The 21,800-nt window shown below is 43.2% G+C and overlaps 2 protein-coding genes across 3 annotated transcripts in view; both read left to right on the plus strand.

Moving 5' to 3' along the window:
* The window catches only part of camkvl (CaM kinase-like vesicle-associated, like), a 42,405-nt gene extending 36,706 nt beyond the window's left edge, over positions 1 to 5,699 (plus strand). Inside the window, exons 7-11 of the mRNA XM_084365750.1 lie at positions 220 to 295; positions 471 to 607; positions 1,250 to 1,328; positions 1,412 to 1,499; positions 3,050 to 5,699. Of these exons, the coding sequence (XP_084221876.1) occupies positions 220 to 295; positions 471 to 607; positions 1,250 to 1,328; positions 1,412 to 1,499; positions 3,050 to 4,534 (1,865 nt within the window). The 3' untranslated portion in view covers positions 4,535 to 5,699. The remainder of the gene's footprint in view (positions 1 to 219; positions 296 to 470; positions 608 to 1,249; positions 1,329 to 1,411; positions 1,500 to 3,049) is intronic.
* Positions 5,700 to 6,144: 445 nt separating this feature from the next.
* uba1 (ubiquitin-like modifier activating enzyme 1) lies at positions 6,145 to 21,381 on the plus strand. Of its 2 annotated transcripts, none has more exons than XM_084366012.1 (26): positions 6,145 to 6,347; positions 9,537 to 9,653; positions 9,735 to 9,793; positions 9,889 to 10,057; positions 11,851 to 11,985; positions 12,071 to 12,177; positions 12,280 to 12,370; positions 12,476 to 12,608; positions 12,713 to 12,810; positions 13,574 to 13,720; positions 13,974 to 14,150; positions 14,397 to 14,504; positions 14,614 to 14,694; positions 15,066 to 15,218; positions 15,897 to 16,062; positions 16,172 to 16,368; positions 16,749 to 16,813; positions 17,207 to 17,402; positions 18,214 to 18,288; positions 18,439 to 18,628; positions 18,807 to 18,892; positions 19,013 to 19,105; positions 19,280 to 19,471; positions 19,799 to 19,900; positions 20,003 to 20,103; positions 20,191 to 21,381. In XM_084366012.1, exons 2-26 carry the CDS (start codon positions 9,537 to 9,539, stop codon positions 20,324 to 20,326), a joined length of 3,174 nt encoding a protein of 1,057 aa, XP_084222138.1. In that variant the 5' UTR covers positions 6,145 to 6,347; the 3' UTR covers positions 20,327 to 21,381. The 2 variants fall into 2 exon arrangements, with proteins under 2 accessions (XP_084222138.1, XP_084222139.1); XM_084366013.1 differs by lacking the exon at positions 6,145 to 6,347 and adding an exon at positions 7,810 to 8,027.
* Positions 21,382 to 21,800: the final 419 nt, after the last annotated feature.

The following is a 21,800-nucleotide window of genomic DNA, read 5'->3' on the forward strand; positions in this document are numbered from 1 at the left end:
TATATGTAGTGCTGAGCTGAGTAATTAGACAAATAAATAAGGGAAGGGAACATAGGCCCTGATGGGAAAGGTAAGAGAAAGGAAGGAGTGCAAAATGGAGCTCTTGTCTACGCAGTGTAGAGTTTTGAATAATGGCCTTTGATGGTTTATAAATGAAAACCGTAACTCTCTCACTCTCTCTCTCTCTCTACGTCTTCTCTTCTCTTTGCTGTCCCTCAGCTCCTGAAGTGGTGGCTCGTCACCGATATGGTCGTCCTGTGGACTGCTGGGCTGTGGGTGTAATTATGTTCATACTGTGAGTCTCCGTCACTAAATACCAAAACTATAATTCAACAAGCACGACAATACAAACCGAGCTGCAGCTGAATAACCGCTGTTTGAGTTGTAACAGACATTTCCAGGAGTTGCTTGCACACTTACAAAATGACTTCCCTTCCTCTGTTTCTTTATGTATGTTCCCCTTTCTGCAGCCTATCAGGTAACCCTCCTTTTTATGATGAGACAGAGGAGGAGAACACAGATTTACATAATCGCATCATCTTCTGTCGCATTGTTGCTGGTGACTTTGAATTTGATTCTCCGTACTGGGATGACATTTCACCTGCAGGTACATAGCTCCACCACACGATGGCAATAAATACCCTGTTGAATTTTCTCTGGCATGAAGCATTGAAGTGTTGGCAGACAAAAGAAGTCTAATATTGTATATACTTGCCCATTTGTAGGCTAAATTTAAACCCGCTGTAAGTGATTTTTTTTTTTCTTAATCTAAGTATCAAACAGCTCTATATTCCAACACTTATCGCTGTTTTGAGTGTTTGGTCAGTAACCCATGTCTCTCCTCCTCCTGCTCATTGCAGTGAAAGAGAATTAACATTTTCTGGTATCCCTGCCCACTTTATCCAATCAGGACAGAGAACGCCAGAAATAGGCAGTCCTGTCTGCTTGTGAACACATGGAGAGCAGGATCCTCCTGTTTGCTACTGTGTCTGGCTAATACCGCTGCGTGTCCATGTAGTGATACAGGGAGGAGGGAGGGCATTGCTAACTGCAAACAGCAGAAAGTTAAGCTAAAAGCCACGACAGCAGCTTTAATAACTTAGTTTTATGACCAAATGTTTAATCATCATGCATGATTTATGACTAACAAAATGTACATTCTCTCTACCAAAAGAAGACTAACTATTGGTATTTTTTCCCTAAATTCAAATCATAAATGATTAGAATACGTCTTTTCTGTTTCTCTCAGCTAAGGAGCTCGTCTGTAGACTCATGGAGGTGGACCAGATGCTGAGAATCACTGCGCAGGATGCACTTTGGCATGAATGGTAATTGTGTGCACAAGAGCAACATTTTGGCACACATCTACAGGATTTGCGCTCACTTACTTACTATCTGTCCTTTGTGCCAGGATTGCAGGAAACGGTGCGTCAGAGAAGAACCTAAAAGATGGTGTGTGTGCCCAGTTTGAGAAGAACTTTGCAAAGGCCAAATGGCGGGTATGGATTCACTCTCACTCTCTTTCTGTGGCAGTAAATGAAATTGGTGATAATACAGCCAAGTAAGCAACAAGAGAAAAGGAGAAGTAGGGGGAAGGATAGTTTACACCAGCGGTTATGACTATAACTGGTTTATTTGTAATGGTGTTTGCACTTAGCGTACAACTCTGCAGAGGTTTGTTTTAAATTTGCAAATTATATGGAGATGATCATAAGGATGTCCTGGAGGTAAGAATGCAGAAGACCAAAGAAGGAAGAAGTCAAGATGGCAGTGCCAACCTAACAGCATAAGTAACAGTCATAACCCTCTTCTCTCTTTCCCCATGTGGTTCCAAGGAGTTAAAGGTATTGTAGTTCATTATGAGGGAGAGTGAAAGGACAGAGCATGGGCAGAAACTCACCTTCTGTCCAGCATGATTCATATTTAGAAAAAGCATCCTTTTAATGGCTGAACATCCTCTTGAATTTAAAAGAGATTTCTATTCGTTAAGTTTTAAAATGAATTCCAGTGAAACATCAGTCAGCCTTGGGATGTATTGATCATGTTCGGGCTGGTGAAACGACTCCTCATAAGCTCTGTTCCTTCCCACTGTCACTCTGCCTGTCCCAGACGAGATCCATCCACTCTGCCCCACTTTTCTTCATCGGATTAGACCCAGATGTTCAAAGTGGCCCACTCTGCTCCTTTCTTACTCCTCATCTGCACTAGTCTATAAACCAGATTGGTTCAAAACAAGATAATGATCAGCAACAGGGAAGATGGTTCGTGCATTGCTTGTCTAGTTTTTATATATGTGTGGATAAGGAGAGGCAGATATGGAAAGGATATAAGGGATATAGGCCACTGTGGACTGTTGAACTGCAGTGATTTGAACTCTAGGGCCCTCTGTCATTCCTTTTACGTGAATCCTGGCTCATCGTCCCATACTGTTCCTCAGTGTTACATTCAAGTCATACTTGAAGCTACTGTATACAGAAGCTGCTCAGTCAAGCCATATTGTATTCAGTGATATTTCTGTGTCCACATGGCTTTTTCACTTCCAGAGAATCAAATCCCTGGTTTAGAAACAACTTCTAAGCTCACACATTTCCCTAACTCCTTCAGTGTTCGCAGATCAAAAGGAGTCCGATGGGTGTAAGAATAAAGGAGAAGGAGATTTACACTTGTCTGGTCATTCACCTTTTCCTGTCAGCTAGCAGTCAAGGAGTGGCTTGGGGAGAGTGAGTCTTGAGATTGATTTAAACCAGGGTACAATCTGTCATAGCCTCCTGGAAGTAAACAACTGGCACTAATCTTACTGCACTGTTCACTTCACACAAATCACATCTAAGCGCTTAGTATGATGAGTCTTGACAGGCTTTTTGTCAAATGCTTGTCTTTAAAGCTTATTTTTTATGCTTTGCCAAAACCAACTGTAGTATCAGTGTTGTTTTTCTTTTAGGGAACTATTCAATATGGATGTTACTGCAAAAACACACACATTGTAAATCGAATTCTCTGTACACCACAATCCTTCTCTACTTTTTCTTCTCCTGTGTCTCTTTTGCAGAAAGCGATCCGTGTCACCACCTTCATGCAGCGCTTGAAGAATTCTGAGGCACTGAATGACAGTTCAGCCGAGGTTCAGGGCAGTGAGGAGGCAGGAGATGGTGAGGGGGGTGTGTCCCAGGGGACAAGTGATGAGGGAGACAAAGGGACAAGTGATGGAGGGGTGACTTCGAGCAGTGTGTCCTTAGAGGTTACGGTTGAAAGTACACCTCCAGGTATGGACGAGGAACAGGGGAGGGGTATTGTCGGAGGAAAACATGATGAGAGAAAGATGAGCACAGGCCCATCTGTAGGAACTTCCCCATCAGATATTCAAGAGCCCCTCTGTCAATCAAATGCAGTCCCCAAACTCGCACAGGAGCAGCCTGATAAGGTTGGTGCAAAGAAAGCACCAGGTGATGGAACCAGGAAAATAGCTGCCAATTTGGGTCAAAATAAAGTTGCTCCAGAATCCCCCGTGATGACACCTGACCCCTCCAAGCTGTCAGAAGGTTCTTCGGGCACTAACCTTGACAAAAGCCACACAACCGCCTCCCCTGAACCCAGCAGCAAACGTAAGATGGCTGCAACGCTCCATGGCCCTCCACCCACAGGCTCTACCGCTGCAACAGCCTTATCAGAGAAGAAGCCACCTGTGCAAAGGGAGCAGAAGGATGAGGCCGACGGGAGCTGGTGTCAGACACAAGTACCTGAGGCAGTGGCAGAGAGGTCAGTTGCAGCCTCAGTCACTCCAGCGATAGAGCCTGGAGCTGGAGTGGATGTAGGACTAGGAGTTAGGTTAAGGGGTGATGGCAGCCCTGTAGGTAGAAGGGATAGGGATGCCAGGAGAACCGACAGACACAGTGCTGAGTTTAGCCTAGCAAGAGTAGGTCCTACGCCTGGACAGGGTTGTTATTCAGTAGGAAGCTCTGCTAGTTTGGGCCGTCATGCCACACCATACAACCCAGACGTTGGGACTTTAGGAATGGGGATAGCAGGCAGCTATGGGAGTCCGTACAGCTCCCTGTATACAAGTGGAGGAGGTCTAGGGATGTACGGGACTGGGCTACAGCCTGGAGTAGGTGGAAGCAGTACTACAAGCGACTGGCAAATGGACAGTGTGATCGAGCAGATAGAAAAGCAAATGGCCGCCGTGCTGGAGAAGATTGAGGGAGACATGCCCTCGCTGCTAGAGCAAATCAGTGACTGCCCAGCTGAACCGCCGCGTGCCCGGAGCACACACGCCTCACCTGCCACCTCCCGCGCACGCTCCTCGCAACACTCCTCGACTGCGACCTCATCCACTCCTCCACCTCTTCCAACCTCTCCCAGGCCTGCGCTACCATCTCTCCCTCGCCTTACTATCCCTCCTCCCTCCTATCCCCCACCCTCCCCGCCCACACAATCCCCATCGCAGGCTGCGGGCGAGCAGGAAGACAGGGACGGACAGAGGGATGCTGCCCGTTCCAGCCAGTCGCCCAGAGCTGGGATGGGCAGGGGGCTATGAAGCTGGTGTGCATGATGCAATACACAACACCTGCAACACTGGATTTATAGTTTAACCTTGAGGATTTAAAGACTCTGAATCACTGAAAAGTATCATCCACTTTCTCCTCAGAACAAAGTAACCATGCACTGTTGTTTGGTTTGGACGTGTGTTCATATTGAGAATACTGCTAAAGAGAAATCTCCCTATGGCATTCAGATACTCTTGTGACTGGAGTGTATAGGGAGTAGTGTACTGTATCTCCTTGTATAAGAGCTACACAGAAGAAAGATCTCAAATCTTTTTTCCATCTCAATTCCAGATTGTATGCATGAACGCTCACCACACAACCTCTTCATACTGTAATCCAAGCACTCTGCGCAGTTTGCAAATCATGAATCTACACAAACAAGACCATTGTGGTAAAGTTCTCTGTTATTCATGAGAGGTAACAGTTGAGGAAGTGTTATGATTTGCGTTATTCCCTACAAAATGTATATACATACAAAGAACTGGGATCCTGATTTTTGCTCTACTCCCATGTGGTATACTTCCTCATATCCAAACTGACTGTACTTTTTTTCAAAGCATCCCATTGCATTATTTTCCATTCCTTTTTATTTATGTAGCTATTAGTTCTATAGTGAGGCTGCAAAATCATGAGCTTGCAGTCACACAGTTGTACAGAAGTATGTGAAAACTGAACTGATCAAGCCTTTCAATTGGCTGCTGCTGGAGATTGTTTTATTATATAGTGTATTTAAACTTGATATGTCACCCAAAGTCTTGCTCCACACCTGTTTGAGAGCTTGAGAAAAATATTTAAATACAAGATATTGTATAAAGGCTTTGCAGTAACACACACACACACACACACACACACACGCACACACACACACACACCTTATTTCCTCATCTTTTTTCCAAGTTTTGCCCAGAAAGTTTGTTTTCATTTCTCTCCAGTTTTGTCGCCACGTTCATTTGGTAGGCTACTGTTAAATGGACAGTGTTGTCTATATTTGCTCCTTTTTATCATGTAAAAAACGTCTTTCTGAATTTCATTCTGCTTTTGGATCTATGTATTACCAGGTTCTGTGCTTTTCTCCCGAACAAGTCTAGCACCCACAATTCTGTCCCTATGTAAACTGTGCTGTTTGCAAGTCTTTCAATAAAAGCACAAAAACTATCTTGCTCGTGAGTTGTTTCCCTTTGAACCTTTAAAAACAGTTTTCTCATAGCTATAAATGCAATTACAAGTATGTTTGTTTTTTCCAGTGAAAGAGTTGAAGTAACTTTTATCCAATGATTTCTCACAGAAGTTTTATGTTGCATCGCCATGCCTACAAGTCCCATCTGGCCTTGCGTGAACTTCGGATTAGTCCATCCTTGTGAAGACAGGGGGGGTGGAAAACATATTCGTGGTTCTAAACAGTTAACATACGATAAAACCACCTAGCAGTGTGGAAATAAATATGTTTAATCCTCTAGATAATGTTATTGAACATTAAAGATGAATAAGAGAATCTACTTATGATAAATCAATCAGATACGCATGTCGGTAAACCCTCCGGGCAAGAATGATGGTTGTGCCTGTAACGTGCACATGTTGCTGCTTTGCTTTGCTTTCAACTGAAATAGAGTGAGGGGAAACGGTTCGGGAACAGCCGGGCAGGCAACCGTCCAGCGGAAAAACTCACACTGAGCCCGCCACCCTGACACACTTTTCAGTTTGCAGTCAACGGCGGTGTTGAATTGACACGTTGTTTGTTAGGATTCTTGCTTAAATACAAGCCGATTTTAATACTACAGATCAGGCCGAGTAATATCGGATGTGGTAAGTTCTGCACACTTGTGTAAGCTCCCGTCTTGGTAATGTTAGCCCCAGCTAGTTTGGCTAACGGTAGCTAGTTAGCTAACGTAGCGGCACAAGTAGGAAAAAGTCGTTGGGTGGCTAGATAGCTTGAAAGCTAGCGCACACAAGCTAACAACTACGCAGTCGTTTGATCTGCGTTATTGGTAGTCGTTAACGTTAGTTGCCGTCGGCTTTCGTAACCATTTCATGTGCCCCCTTCGGCTACGCGTTGCTAACAAGCCACTGTCACCTAACTGTTGATGTTAAATTGGCATTTGCACATTTTATGTGCACGAGAGTGCTGTCTTGATTAACGTTCTGTGATAAATAACGTTAACGGTAGCTGGAAAGCTAGTTGGCTACAAACATGAGATGGACGCAGTGTTCAGAGGCAGACACTAGAGCTAGCTAACTTGCAGCACGCAGCGTTTTATAGAGTATGATAGAGTAGGAGTCTCAACAGATGTATTTCGGTTAACGTTTCGACAGCGCGACAATCGACGTTACCACAGTAACGAGATATTGGCCAGTGTCTCCTCTTAGCTTGTCAAGTTGGGGGGGAAGCCTGTTAACGTGGATGATATTCTTACGTCTCACCTCGGATAGAATAGTGGAAAATGGTGTTTTTTATCATTTCGAAGCAAGAAGATGAGAATGGGGATCCCCTCGACATGTGTACCCGAGAATATGCGGCCCACTCTTTTCCAGGGCCTTTGTCATTTGCCAGGCACCCCCTCCCCCAATACTCCTCCTCGGCAAGGAATGCTCACCCCTAACCTCAATGTGACTGAGGGCCCAGACGCTCAGCATCAATATAGCTAACAAGTAGCCTACCTAATGTTGTACCTGTCTTAATTATCATTGCAGCACACTTGACAAGTGAGTGTTTTGCTGAACTCCGGAAAGTGCATCCTAAAACCACAGTTCCCCAGTTGGCGTTGCAGTGATAATAATGGGTTACACTCTTAACATGTGTTATTTTCTTTTGTAGTGCATGGAGGCATGTCTGGTGTAAGTTTTGTGCGTGCAGTTTAGTTCCACAACGAGGCGACTTCTCGCTGACCTATCACTGAAACAAAGATGCTGTTGTTGATTGTCTCCATTCACCACCGGTGGACGGGTTTTTACTTTGAAAAATGGGGAGAGAACACTAATTTCCTGCAATTGAATCAGTCACGCTCTGTGCACGCTTTAATAATAAATGCATGATGCTTCTTAAATGGATTGCTAGAGGTCCTGCAGTTCATTGTACAGTAATATACATGGCATGCATCTTCTGGTAGCAGGGGCGGGATGAATGCGCTGTGGCTTCGGCTCGGCAGCCAATGAGCAGAGCGCCTGGCTGAGCAGCATGCTCACAGCCACCCTTTCCTGTTGAATATTTCAGCCCATGCGTCACAGCTCCTCCGCCCCTTTCTCCCCATCTGCCATTTTGGTTTTGTTCCCGTCCGCAGTCGCAAAGCCAGCAACGCAATTACATAGAAGAGACTCTCGGCACAACGACATAGTGACTCGACAGTATAGTGCAGACCATCCTAATCCCGCATCGCGTTTCTCGTCTTTGTACAAACCGTCGAATTTCCAGCCATCGATATTACTGACATCTAGATACTGCGGGAGAGGAGCGGGTTCGCATTGGGAAGGGACCGAGAAGGATTATTGGTAAGAAAAGCGATATCAATGGAGCACGAGTGTAATGGCTAGTCTTTCATTCGCAGAAAATACTCAAAATGAGCGTCAAAGTTAAACGGCGTCTCTTTTCAGGCGCTGAAGCGTGAAACCACAGTATTGGAGGAGCTGTGCTAGCTAGCTGTCAAATTAAACCCGTTGCTATCTTTTGCGAGCAGGTTGCAGAATAGCTACAGCTGCTAGCTTGTAAAGTTGTGTTCCGCACTGGGGGTAATGCAGGCCTAGGCCGAGCTGCTAATGGATCGGCTGGCAGTCTGGTGTTTTCTTGCCTTTAAGTTATTAATGTTACGACTCGGTCTACTTGCCAAATCACTTAACTGATTAGCGGCACGCAACCTGCTTAATCTGTTTGCTCTCGTCGTTGTTAACCGACATTTGATCCACCTTTCTGAAACGTTAAATGCTTTAAAATGTTTTGTTACCAGCTATGTTTTAGGTTGTGCAAATGAACTACAGTAACGGCTCGAAGCGGGTGGCTCGGTGCTTTGCTGTATCATGCCGGATGCCTTCATTTTCATTTTTGACGATCAGCGACAGTTCAGGTTACGGTGAAATGTGGATTTTATTTTAAGCCTATTGTGACGTTAATTGTTCAAAACTCGGCCCAACTCGTTTTATTCATTTTACGGTGTAGGAGGGTTTATAGACGGTTGGGTTTGACTTTGAAGGTGCAGCTGGATGCGGAAATTGTGGCTGTTCTCGTTTGTCGTGGGGTGGGAATATGTTCGAGATCCTGCGGCCTATTTCACTTCCCGAAGTGACTGGGTTTGGCCGGATTATTCCGTTATGCACAATTCACTTGGATGTAAAATTTTTCGATATTTTTTCCTGATAAACGCCCTTTTTTGTCTTCATACCGAGGATAGTTCCAACGACATTGTATTGTCCGTGTCCACACCTGCAAGCCATCGTGAGGTGTTGCTCACTTTACCGCAGTGAAGTTTTTAATGATTCAGCTGTTTTTGTTGAAACGATGTTGGCGGTCCTTAAATACCGGTATAATACACAATGGAAGTACATAAACAAGCCAGCGCTGTCTCTGAGCATGAAAAGAACTGATAATGCTGCTATTCATGTCTCTTCTCAGGCAGTTCGTTTTCTAGCAGGTTTGTGTTTGGCCTGCATCCAGCCCAGCTGCTCCCTAGACTAGAAATCCTCTCTTCAGCATGAAGGGGATTGGGTAGCATTTAGCCTGAGCGCTCCTCACAATGGTGGCATAGCTTTGAATTATGTATTTTTCACTTAGCTGAATCTGAATTGGAAGCCATTGTTCCCACAAAATACAAGCATGTGCTCGGTGTTGTCTTTTTTTCTTTTCTTTTTTTTAAAGAATTGTTAAAGCATTCAAACTTAAATTCCCAATATTTTATCTATTGTAAACAAATTGATACAAACTTGTAACGTGAAAATATTGAGCACCTGCATCAAGCAAGTTATTGTGCCTTGTATGACCTGTCGTTAACATTGTCCTTTATTGCACAGATGTCCAGCTCGCCGCTGTCCAAGAAGCGTCGCTTGTCAGGAACAGACACGAAGACGGGATCCCACTGCTCCTCCTCTAACTCTGTCAGAACTGATCTGTCCCACACACCTGCCAACGTAAGCACTAATACATAAACTTAAGACCATTTGATAAACTTGTCTCACAAACTCAAGGCAACTCCTGTTGTGTCTCCCCAGGGCATGGCTAAGAATGGCAATGATGCTGAGATCGATGAAGGCCTGTACTCCAGACAACTGTAAGCATAATCTCTGTAAAATTATAGTCCTATCGAAATGAAACCTGACGAAGCAATGCATAGTTGTAATGATGATACTTTCTCTCCTTCTGTAGTTACGTGTTGGGCCATGAAGCTATGAAGCGCATGCAAAACTCCAATGTCCTCGTCTCTGGTATGAGAGGTCTTGGAGTGGAGATTGCTAAAAATGTCATCCTGGGAGGAGTTAGAAGTGTCACTGTGCATGACCAAGGAGCAGCAGAATGGAGGGATCTCTCCTCTCAGGTGTGTGGAAGCACTCACATTCACATTTTACAATAGATCAAACCAAGGTGACAAGGCTAAGTAAAACGACCGTGAAATCTGGGTAGAAAACTTCCTTTCATCATTTTTAGTCATAACTAACATGTAAAGATACATAGTTCAACGCAGTGGTTTGACCTATCTGACATTTCTGCTGTGCTTATTTAATATACTGTATTGCTTTGCTAGTGTTCTTGATAAACCAAATCAATGCAACAATGGCATCTCGCCACTGGTCAGGCTTACTGTCACTACTAGTTTTGGTTCAACCTCAGCTGTCATCTAGTCAGTGGCCCAACAGGTAAATTAGGTTCCCAGCCTAACCTTTAAGTATTATTATTAATGAGATGATAAAGCATCATGCATACATTTTAGATGAATGAGATGTGTACATGTTAAAATCACATAATATAGTAGTATTTGACGGTGGGGTTATCGATCTGGAAGTTGCCAAACAAATTCTGATCGGTTCTATTGTATATGATTTTCTTTTTCAGTCATACAGACATCGGTTCACTAAGCCATTGTACTTAGAGATTTATCTGGTGTTCCGTGGTCTTTAAGCCGTATTCCAAAGTGCAGTGCCCCTCTATCTGTTATGAGTCACTCGTGTTGTATTGTTGACATCCAAAAACGAGCACTGTAGCCACCCCCACCCTTGCTAACCATGGACTGACCCAGATTTATCAGTGGGTGGCCTCTCCCTGGGTCATAATCATAGTAGAGCTAAAGCCTGTTTTAGGACATCATTATAGTGGAGAGATTGTTTAGGCCTATCTGCCTGAGACCCTGAATTCTGTTGTCTATTTAAAGAACAGGCAAATGAACATGTGAATAGAATGCTCAGGTGTTAAGTCAGGAGGCTCAGCAGAGAGCCTTTTTTTGTGACAGAAATGTATGATTGTGATTAGAGCTGTATGTGAGCTGTGTTTGTGATCATCCAGTCTAGAGTCCAGAGTTTAACCTTGTGCACAGAAATATTTCTATTTCTGCCACTGGCATTTGTCCCAGTCTCCTTTTTATTCAAGCTGATTTGAATAGCCTATTTCTATTTCTGCCACTCACTTGACATGTCATCCATCTTTTATAGGAGGTGGCCTTGAGTCAGCCACTGAATCTTAGGCAATGTCCACAATTAGCTACATTTTGAAAACCCATATTTTTTGCAACAAGCCAGATATTTGTACATCTGAGAACAGATGTGTAAAAAAAGAAATGGAAACTGCTAGCTGGATAAACCTGACCGTCGGTGTCACATTTTCTTAAACAATGACATATTCATGCACAGACCTGTTTTGAGTTGTGCAGCAAACTTGTCAGCTCTAACTTTCTCTGATTGCTCAATTGAATGTCACTGCTGCCAAAAAAATACAAATTGTGTATTTGGCTATATAGAAACACTAAATTAATCATTGTTCATTAGCCTGACCGAACAGAGGTTTAAACTGTGTGAAACCAATTGAAGTCACTACATTTTGTCTCTTTCTGCACTAAATTAAGGCTGTGATTACCTCATTTTTTCAGCCAACAGAATGAGTAGATGGAAATATTTAGACTTTTATTCTAAGTTTAGGGATTTCACTGAGGATGGAGAATTTTCCCAAAATATAGTATGGACAAAAGTGATTTTCAGTTCAATCTGAAAACATAGAGGACATGGCCTCTATCCTCCCTTATAGCCATATTTGGCACTCATTCTCCATTATTGGCAGTTATTTGTTGGTTGACTTTGTATCAATTCTTCCCTGACATCTTATATGTTTTTGTGTGGTCAGTTTTACCTTCGGGAGGAGGATCTTGGCAAGAACAGAGCAGAAGTGAGTCAGACCCGTTTGGCTGAACTCAACAATTACGTCCCTGTGACCGCCTACACCGGAGCCCTCACTGAAGACTACATGACCAAGTTCCAGGTATGACTTTGGTACAAGCTAGCGCCACACTCATTCAGCACTCGGAGAGGAAAGAACATTTTAAATGTCTCTTTTTGCAACCTAGGTGGTAGTACTGACTAACTCCAGTCTGGAAGAGCAACAGCAAGTCGGAGAGTTCTGCCACAACAAAGGAATCAAGCTGATTGTCGCAGACACACGTGGTCTGTTTGGGTAAGATTCTGATCCTCCTCGTTAATTTACTGTTTGCATGAAGTGAATACCCCAGCTCTCAGTCAGTGTCTAAAATGTATGCTCATATATTCTGTTTTGTAGCCAACTTTTCTGTGATTTTGGTGAGGAGATGATCGTGTATGACACCAATGGGGAGCAGCCGCTCAGTGCCATGATTTCCATGATCACTAAGGTTAGTCGTTGGATTGAAATTATTTTTCTGGGCACTCACTTCTTTTAGGAATAAAGAGATGTTTTTATTTTGATCCTAAAAGTTGCTCACTCTTGGTTTCTCCAGGACAGTGCAGGGGTTGTGACGTGTCTGGATGAGGCTCGTCATGGCTTTGAGAGTGGAGATTATGTCACCTTCACAGAGGTTCAGGGTATGACAGAGCTCAATGGCTGCCAGCCAGTGGAAATTAAAGTTCTGGGTAAGATCTGTTTATATTTAGGGAAATGTAATGTAAATGAAAGACACATTTTGGTTAATCTGGTTATGGCTGTTGCAAATTGACATGACTTCATCTCTTTCCAGGTCCCTACACCTTCAGCATCTGTGACACAACTGGCTATACAGATTATGTAAGAGGAGGAATTGTCTCCCAGGTCAAGATGCCTAAGAAGATCGCTTTTGTAAGTGGCTGCCAATTTTCCTCACTAAGTTTGTTTTTTTGTTGTTTTTTTACCACCAGCAAAATGCAGTGTTTCCCACAGAATCAGAATTTAATTGTGGTGGTGGCTGTCCAGCTGGGGTGCCATAGGGCGTGAGCCGGCTCACTTCCAGTTAAGCGCCCAGCTAACTTGAATGAAGATAAAATGTAATTGGGCAGCTCTTTTAGACTCTCCGAATTGCTCAAATTCTGACAGTTTCGCGGGGGTTGTGCGACTTTTATTACCGTTTTACAGATGTCTTTCACAAAGTTGCATCACAGGACGATGTAATTGCACGGCTTGGCTACGGCAAAAACTTGCTTAAAGGCCTGGCGCTCTTTGTTGGGGCTTGATTTCGACAATGAGGCCAGCAGTCTTCTATGCAGAGGAAGTTAGAGTCAGGCCAACTGTGTTTAATAGTCCTCCTCCTCTTCTTCGTTGGTTTTACCGGCGGATTAAAAACCACATCGCCATCCACTGTATCGGGGTATATAACATCGTGCTTTTCACTCACTGATGAGCTGTCTTGAGTGAGTGAGAACGAAATGCATGACTTCAAAGACAGAATCAATATGTGCCAGCCAATGTTGATATTGTGGCGGACCGCCACAAGTAAATTAATGTGTGGGAAACACTGAAATGTCATCATAATAACAGTGACACCACATTATCTGCTGTTGTGATCACCAGTGGAACTTTTTATATGAAGTCCAACCTCACAATCTTGTGTGTCTTTCCCATGCAGAAATCCATCTCTTCTTCCGTGGTTGAGCCAGAGTTCGTGATGACAGACTTTGCTAAGTTCGATCGTCCAGGACAGCTGCATGTGGGCTTCCAGGCTATCCACGCCTTCCAGAAGAAACACAACCACCTTCCTGCACCTTGGAACCAGGTAAGTCTCACTCACGCTGGTTTAGATAACACAAATGGCTTAAAAGTACTGTGGTTTGATTTAATGATTATGGATACACCGAGCTATTTGCTCTATGCCATTAGTCTTTAGACTTGTTGTGGTGACGTTGGGGAACTTGTAATTTAGCCATTACATACAAAGCAAAAAAATAAGATAAAACTGAATTGGTGCTTGTCAATTTTATTCATCATTTTATAAATTGTTGTAACAAGCTGAGCTGTGTGTATTCCAGGCTGATGGTGAGGAGCTACTGACGTTGGCCAAAGAGGTGAACTCTGCCCTGACGGGGTCAGCCAAAGTGGAGCAGTTGGATGAGGCTCTTATCAAAAAGTTGTCATTTGTTGCTGCTGGTGACCTGGCCCCCGTCAATGCCTTCATTGGAGGACTGGCTGCACAGGAAGTGATGAAGGTCAGTTATGTGTTGTTTGGGGATTGAAGTCCTACGGGATCTGCTTCATTGATTTGTTTGTATTTGATTTTTAAACTGTACTACTGAATACTGTTATTATACTGTAAGTGAAGGAAATGGGTTATCAGTATTAATGTTATCAGTGATCATGTTTGGACATTTACTGCCCTTGCATGTCTCAACATAGACTTCTTTGTCATTCTGTTTTGTTTTAAATATTTGTTAACATGCTCTTTGTTCTTTTAGGCATGCACAGGGAAATTCATGCCCATAATGCAGTGGCTGTACTTTGATGCCCTGGAGTGCCTGGCTGAAGAGGAAGGAGTCGAGCTCACAGAGGAAGAGTGCGCCCCGGTGGGTGTTCAGAGCAAATCTCACACTAATAATGAAGACGGATACACATGATGGTGCCAAACGATGGTGTTAAACCTGTTTATCTGTCTTTTCTTTTTTTTTCTCCCAGAGGAACTGTCGATACGATGGGCAGATTGCAGTATTTGGCACCAAGCTGCAGGATTTACTTGGCAAACAGCGCTACTTCCTGGTGAGTTGGCCAATGGAAAACTTTCCAACACCTCCTCTGGCGTCCTGTTGCTAAGGAAGATTTAAAGGATGAGTCTGGTGATGGTGATCGAGTGACAAAATACCAGACGGTTATTTAGTCTGTTTTTTGGGATTTGTCAATAAAAATTTAGATAATATGGCCAGCCTTATCCTTTAACAATCACATGTCTCTGACGTTGCCATATTGAATTATTTTTGACCTGATGTACTGCAAGCATGCCCTGTAAGCATAATATAATACTTGTGTTTCTCTAGTGACCTCTGTAAATGGATGCTGTTTGTTGAATTATGTCTTAACGTGGTATATATAGTACAACTTGCTTTGCTCACTGAGAGGTTTCATCATTCCAGGTTGGAGCAGGTGCCATTGGCTGTGAGCTGTTAAAAAACTTTGCCATGATTGGACTGGCTGGTGGAGAGGGTGAGGTCATTGTGACAGACATGGACACCATCGAGAAGTCTAACCTCAACAGACAGTTCCTCTTCAGACCATCAGATGTTACGGTCAGTTTCATCCCTGCTTATCTGAATCTGTTGGTAGACAAGTAGGTAGTGCACATAAGTTGGGCCTTCATTTATTGATTGAATCTGGTTTTTCTGAGCAGTTCTACATATGGATTTCCTGTTCCTTGTAACTCCTGAGTGCACTTAATCTGACTGCTGCAGATGGATAATGTCATGGTACAACATTAGACGGAGGCACAGAATGCCTGGGGTCATAATAGCTCATTGTTGATGTGTTAGTGCTGGTTATTTCATGCGATGAGAAATGAAATTCAGTGACATTTCAAAGTACAGATTGATATTGGAACAGTGTCATTGTCCCAATTAAATTGTTTGCCTCAGTTTATTCAAGGGAAACATTATGATACATAAATTGTGGAGGAACACACAGCTGACAGACAAATGCTGTAGTAACAATTGTTGGAATGTTGTGATAGATGGCACCTCAATATTAAGGACAGCAAATCATAAACAAAGATCTAATATTTTTATGTGGACTTCTGTCAAGTAATCGAGAAATATTAACACAGTATCAGTTTTCTTTTGTTCAAAATTTCACATTTTCTCTTCATCAGTTGTAATACTGATGGTAGATTTTGTGTCTGTTTCAAATATCCATTTGAAATGTTGGAAGTTGGTCGCTAGTAACATTTCTAATAAGTATGTATGTGGCAACAGAAAATGAAGAGCGACACAGCTGCTGCTGCAGTGAAGCAGATGAACCCCTCCATCAGGATCACAGGTCACCAGAACAGGGTCGGTCCTGACACAGAGAGGGTTTACGACGACGACTTCTTTGAGAGCCTTGACGGAGTAGCCAATGCACTTGACAATGTTGATGCACGTAAGGGACACATGAATTTAAATTAGTGTTAAGTGTTAACTTTAAAAAAATGTTTTATGTATTTGTATGGCCCTCTTTAAGCTCTGTCTTCTGCCTTGTGTTTGTGCAGGTATGTACATGGATCGGAGATGTGTTTACTACCGTAAACCTTTGCTGGAGTCCGGTACTCTGGGTACCAAAGGCAATGTCCAGGTTGTAATCCCCTTCCTCACAGAGTCATACAGCTCCAGCCAAGACCCACCTGAGAAGTCCATCCCCATCTGTACCCTCAAGAACTTCCCAAATGCCATCGAACACACACTGCAGGTTAGTAGGTGCACAGGCATGGGGATGACCAATTTAGAATTGCAGTAATTGATAGTCTTATTAGTCAAACACGCGTGTTGAACTCAGTCATACCACTTTATTCTGATTAGGATAAAACAGTTGTATCATTTTTTGTGTGTGTGTTGCTAGAGCGCAATTGACATGCCATAACAACTTTTGGTAAAAATGTTTTCTCATTCTAATGAGAATTCTGCTGCAATATTTCAGGGAATTTTCACGAAATTATTACATGGAGAAATTAGTTATTGTATTTGCAGCCCCATATTACGATACTAACTTTTTACGTTAAAGTTTTACACATTGTACTCGTACTTTAGTGACTTGAGTTTGTAATTGTGTCCATAATGTCCTCTCTTCAGTGGGCCCGCGATGAGTTTGAGGGACTTTTCAAACAGCCACCGGAGAATGCCATGCAGTACCTCACGTGAGTTGCCTTCTCTGTCATATTTTAAAATGAGCATGTGACATGACTGTAGTTGGCTGCACATACATTGTGCTTGTTTCATCATGAAATTTTAGATTCAGAAAATTTTGCATTAATAAGCCTGCAGACAATGATTTCTTCTAACATTAATAGTTGGAGATGGTGATGCTGTTTATGGAAATTTTATGACTGCATCAAAGGGCATAGCATGGTTGACGTATTTTTTTTAGGGTTTTGATATTAAGAAGCTGTTGGCGTACTTTGAACTATATTTAAACTTTGAAGAAATGCCAAGCTTTAAGGGATCCTGCTGGGTGAACAGCTAAACCAAAAGTGACAGCTCCTTGAACGTTTGAAACCAGCTAATGCAATTTATGATCATTGTTGTTGCAGAGATCCAAAGTTCATGGAGCGTACTCTGAAACTTCCTGGTGCTCAGCCTGTAGAGGTGCTGGAGGCCGTTTACAAGAGTATCGTCACAGACTGCCCCCACAGCTGGGCTGACTGTGTAGCCTGGGCACGCAACCACTGGCAGTGTCAGTACAACAACAACATCCGCCAGCTACTGCACAACTTCCCTCCAGAACAGGTACATATCAAGCTTGCTACATGATGAATATCAAAGTTGTCTTCGAATGCTTGATGTCTGGTCTGGGAGTTCCCCCGATATTTTCATGCAAACTTGAAGTAACCCTTTAAATGTAATTTCTTTCTATGTTAATTATCCAAATTGAACATGCCTTATTGCTAAGTATTGTAGCCACATGGGCACTGCTCAGTACTGAACAGACCTTAAAATCCCCAAGTATTGCTCTTGCAGTTAAAGTATATAAAAATGAAACAACTGGGTGTCAGACAGAGGCAATTAAATGCACGACTCTTGTCATTGCTGGTGTTTGAGCTTCAGTTCTCCCATTCCTCCAAAGAATTTAGATAAAACTCAACTCCTTCTGCATTCTTCACATCATATTCAGCTCTCTCAGCCCCCTGCAGACACAACACAGCAGTGTGTGCACTTATGGAGTTATGTATGTTGTAAAATGCAACACAAAGCATGAAGAGAACTTTAGACCTGCAATGAACTAGCGATCTGTCATTGATGGTCTCCTGCTTTTTGCATCTTTCAAACCGGTTGAGTCAGAGCTTTGTTTTGTCATAGAGAGGCTGGCAATGTCCTAAATAGGTTAGGGTTAAGGCATCGACTGTTAACCACTGTTCATGGAGACATTTGTTACTTGTCATTCCCATCTCTCAACATTTGTCATTGTCAATCCAATTAAGGCATATAATGCCCCAAAACATATTTTTAAATGATGAGAATTGTTGTGGAACAGTTGCTGCAAAATTTACATTTTATCATTTTGCATTTTAATGGTGCTAATAATTTCCTTGTGTCTCAGCTCACCAGCTCTGGTGCCCCCTTCTGGTCTGGCCCAAAGAGGTGTCCTCATGCCCTAGAATTCAGCACTAGCAATGTAAGTATGGCTTTCTAATATACACCTGCTTGACCACTATCTGCTCTGAACTGTTCATCCAGTTTTTAAGATGATTCAATTTAAAAAAAAACAAAAACAAACTTTATTTGTTCCGGGGGGGCATAATGACAGAGGTGCTCTCTTTTGTAGGAGCTGCACATGGACTACGTACTGGCAGCAGCCAACCTGTATGCCCAAACGTACGGTCTGCCAGGCAGCAGTGATCGTGCAGGCGTGATCAAGATTTTGCAGGATGTCAAAGTGCCGGTCTTCACCCCTCGTTCAGGGGTTAAAATCCATGTGTCGGATCAGGACTTGCAGAACAGCAATTCCTCTGTTGGTAAGACGGGCAAATCTGTACATGTACAACAAGGCATCCAAAGTCTCGCACACAGTTTTTGGAGAGCTTCAGCTAAAGAAACGTTTCTGTGAATGATTTACTGTTAATGACCCCGATTCAATGTATAAGCTATTTTGTATCCTATGAGACGCATGCTCAACTGACCTTTTGTTTATAGATGACTCCAGACTGGAGGAGCTGAAAACCCAGCTGCCCTCTTCTGAAACCTTCCAGTTCAAACTCTGCCCAATTGACTTTGAGAAGGTACAGTCTTTCCTCCTATATCTAAATTCCTGTGAGATTTTTTATTCCTGTTAGTCCTCAACACAATCTGGACTGATTGGCGTTCTGTTTGAGTGACGGTGGTGGGCTCTCTGTTGACAGGATGATGACACCAACTTCCACATGGACTTCATTGTAGCAGCATCCAACCTGAGAGCGGAGAACTACGACATTCCCCCCACAGACAGACACAAGGTGGGGGCACACACTTTAGACCTGGCATTGACTTTTGAATAAAAAACATTTTTAAACTCCAGATGATTCTTTGCAAATGTTCTGATCTCTCCCAGAAAGTGCCTGCTGAATGTGACAAATAATAATGTCCTTTTCTTTCCTCATTACGCTGGCACTCGTCAACATCCAATCCAGAGCAAGCTGATAGCTGGCAAGATCATTCCTGCCATCGCTACGACCACAGCAGCAGTGGTGGGCCTGGTGTGCCTGGAGCTCATCAAAATTGTCCAAGGACACAAGAAGCTGGAGACATTTAAGAATGGCTTCATGAACTTGGCCCTGCCTTTCTTTGCCTTCTCTGAGCCCATCGCTGCTCCCAGACACAAGGTGGGCCACTGCATGTGTGTCACTGCTTCGATGTCCAAATGTGTCCCCACTGCAGAAAAATGTTTTGAGCTCCAGTGATGATCCAGCCATGCTAATACTGATGCACCAGGCAGATGCAGTTTGTCTGCCTGGGTGCAAATGAGTTCAACTCACCTTCTCATGCTGATGTGATCAGTGTGTGCTGAGGAGAAAAATCAAAACCTATTTACTAGTTTGTCCTCTACCCTGCTGTTTTTTATACATTTTCAAAAACCTAGGCAATAACTGGTTGTGAAGTCTTTCTGTGACTGACATCATCATTGGAATCAATCCTCTTTGTTTTTGCAGTACTACGAAATCGATTGGTCATTGTGGGATCGCTTCGAGGTCACAGGGTTGCAGCCCAATGGGGAGGAGATGACACTCCGACAGTTCCTGGACCACTTTAAAGTATGTTCTCATCAGCTCGTCTCTTCACTGTGCCACCATGCTGTTTCAGATGTACCAAGTAACAACAATATTTTTCTTCTTCCTTTTTTTTCCTCTTGTCAGAATGATCATAAGTTGGAGATCACCATGCTCTCTCAGGGAGTGTCCATGCTCTATTCCTTCTTCATGCCTGCTGCCAAACTGAAAGAGAGGCTGGACCTGCCGTGAGTGTATATTCTTTACATATATGTGCATCCTATTTGTTGTTTAATTCATTCATTGTCATAATCGTGTTCCTCTGTGTCCTGCAGGATGACGGAGATTGTGACAAAGGTGTCCAAAAAGAAGCTGGGCAAGCATGTGAAAGCCCTTGTGTTCGAGCTATGCTGTAACGACTTGTCAGACGAAGACGTGGAAGTGCCCTATGTCAGATACACCATCCGCTGAGCTCCACACTGAACCCACCCACAGGAGGGTGGGGATGACAGGGGTGGGAGATGGGGGGTGGGTGTTCTAAGTGAGGTGTTGAGGTTGGGGATCGATGGGGTGGGTGGGTTGATCCAAGTCGGCTCTATTGGATCAATCAGATTTTTTTTAGGCCTGTGGTTTGTGTAAACCTGTGCCTGAGTGTACATAGCCCCAGTAAGCTGATTTAAGGATACCTGTATGTGTGTTAGGGATCCAGTTGGTGCTCGGCTGTGGGAACAGGGGTGTCACGGGAGGAAAGGAGCATGTATACTGGACCTCCTCAGTAGCAGAACCTCTCCACTGAGTTCATTTATAAGCCTTAGTGTTCTCTTGACACTCCATCGCCCAGCTAGTGTCCCTCTGAAACATCCTCACACTCTTTACTAGCCTTCAGCACTAAAGGAGGGATCTTTTAATCAAGCCAACTGTCTCCCCTCCACTCTACTTGCTCTCTTCCCTCCTCCAACCCCTGTCTCGTAGACCTGGTCCCACATTACTGTTTTTGTTTGTTTTTTAAAGATGCACCTCATTAAGTAAAAGATGTTCAGCCAAGAATCCCAGAAATAGTTAATACGTTTATTGAAAATCCATCAGCCCCCTTGATTCTACCTGAAACCCCAAATTTGAAACTGTAGAAGCACCTGAGACTCATTTAAAGTAGAGTCAACAGCCTCTCCTGACTGGAATAATAATCAGAGTATCTCACGCCGGCAGAATAGGTACCCTTGCCGGTTTGAGGCGCCCCTGCAACCCACCTCATCCAGCACTCTGTGGCATTGGAGGGGCTCTTGCACATGACATCATTTTTTTTCTCTTTATTTTCTCCTATATTTCATCTGTTTTGTTAATTTCTATTTTATTTTTTGCGGGTGGGAGGGCAGACAAAGTTTCGGCGCACACACCTTGTAGATCATAAACTTTCTTCTTTCTACTTTGTTAACTCCAAATGACATTACAGTATAAGAACAAGGCAATGAGATGTATCTTGAAATGGGAGCACTTAGTGTGATAGTGAATAAACATGTAAAAACATACCTGACTCTGTGTGGTTATTTCACTTCTTGGAAGGTTGTTTGGGTATAAATGTAATTTAGTATCTGATTGAATGTGTCGCTTGTGGTGTAAAACCAGAACTAATAGATATTGATGTGTTTTTTCCTGTGTAACCTGCCTTTGCTTCTGCTTCTGTTCATCAGAAGTGTCATTATAGAGCACATCCAGGAAACACAGCCTGAATCAGCTAAACGCCTACCTGAGAAATTAACATGAAAGCCTAATCAGATTCAGCACTCGTTAAAACTTAAGTTATAAATGTATTTTCACTTCCACTTGTGCATCAAACTGCATTTTCATTTCTTTTGGTCTGGAAAGTAGTGAAAAAGCTGTTAACAGTTTTAGGTAATAAGTTTGAACAACAGTTTTGAACCCTCCTCCCTGAGTTGAGCGGATACAT

Source organism: Pagrus pagrus (assembly GCF_965226575.1).
Source record: "Pagrus pagrus genome assembly, chromosome: 11".
NCBI classification, from domain to species: domain Eukaryota; kingdom Metazoa; phylum Chordata; class Actinopteri; order Spariformes; family Sparidae; genus Pagrus; species Pagrus pagrus.

What these genes read in the sequence shown, in the direction of transcription:
- uba1 (XM_084366012.1), top strand. Translation starts at nt 9,537, where the DNA reads ATGTCCAGCTCGCCGCTGTCCAAGAAGCGTCGCTTGTCAGGAACAGAC. An exon ending in TGCCTAAGAAGATCGCTTTT is followed by an intron (nt 12,811 to 13,573) that starts GTAAGTGGCTGC and finishes TTTCCCATGCAG; the next exon opens with AAATCCATCTCTTCTTCCGT. An exon ending in TCGCTGCTCCCAGACACAAG is followed by an intron (nt 19,472 to 19,798) that starts GTGGGCCACTGC and finishes TTGTTTTTGCAG; the next exon opens with TACTACGAAATCGATTGGTC.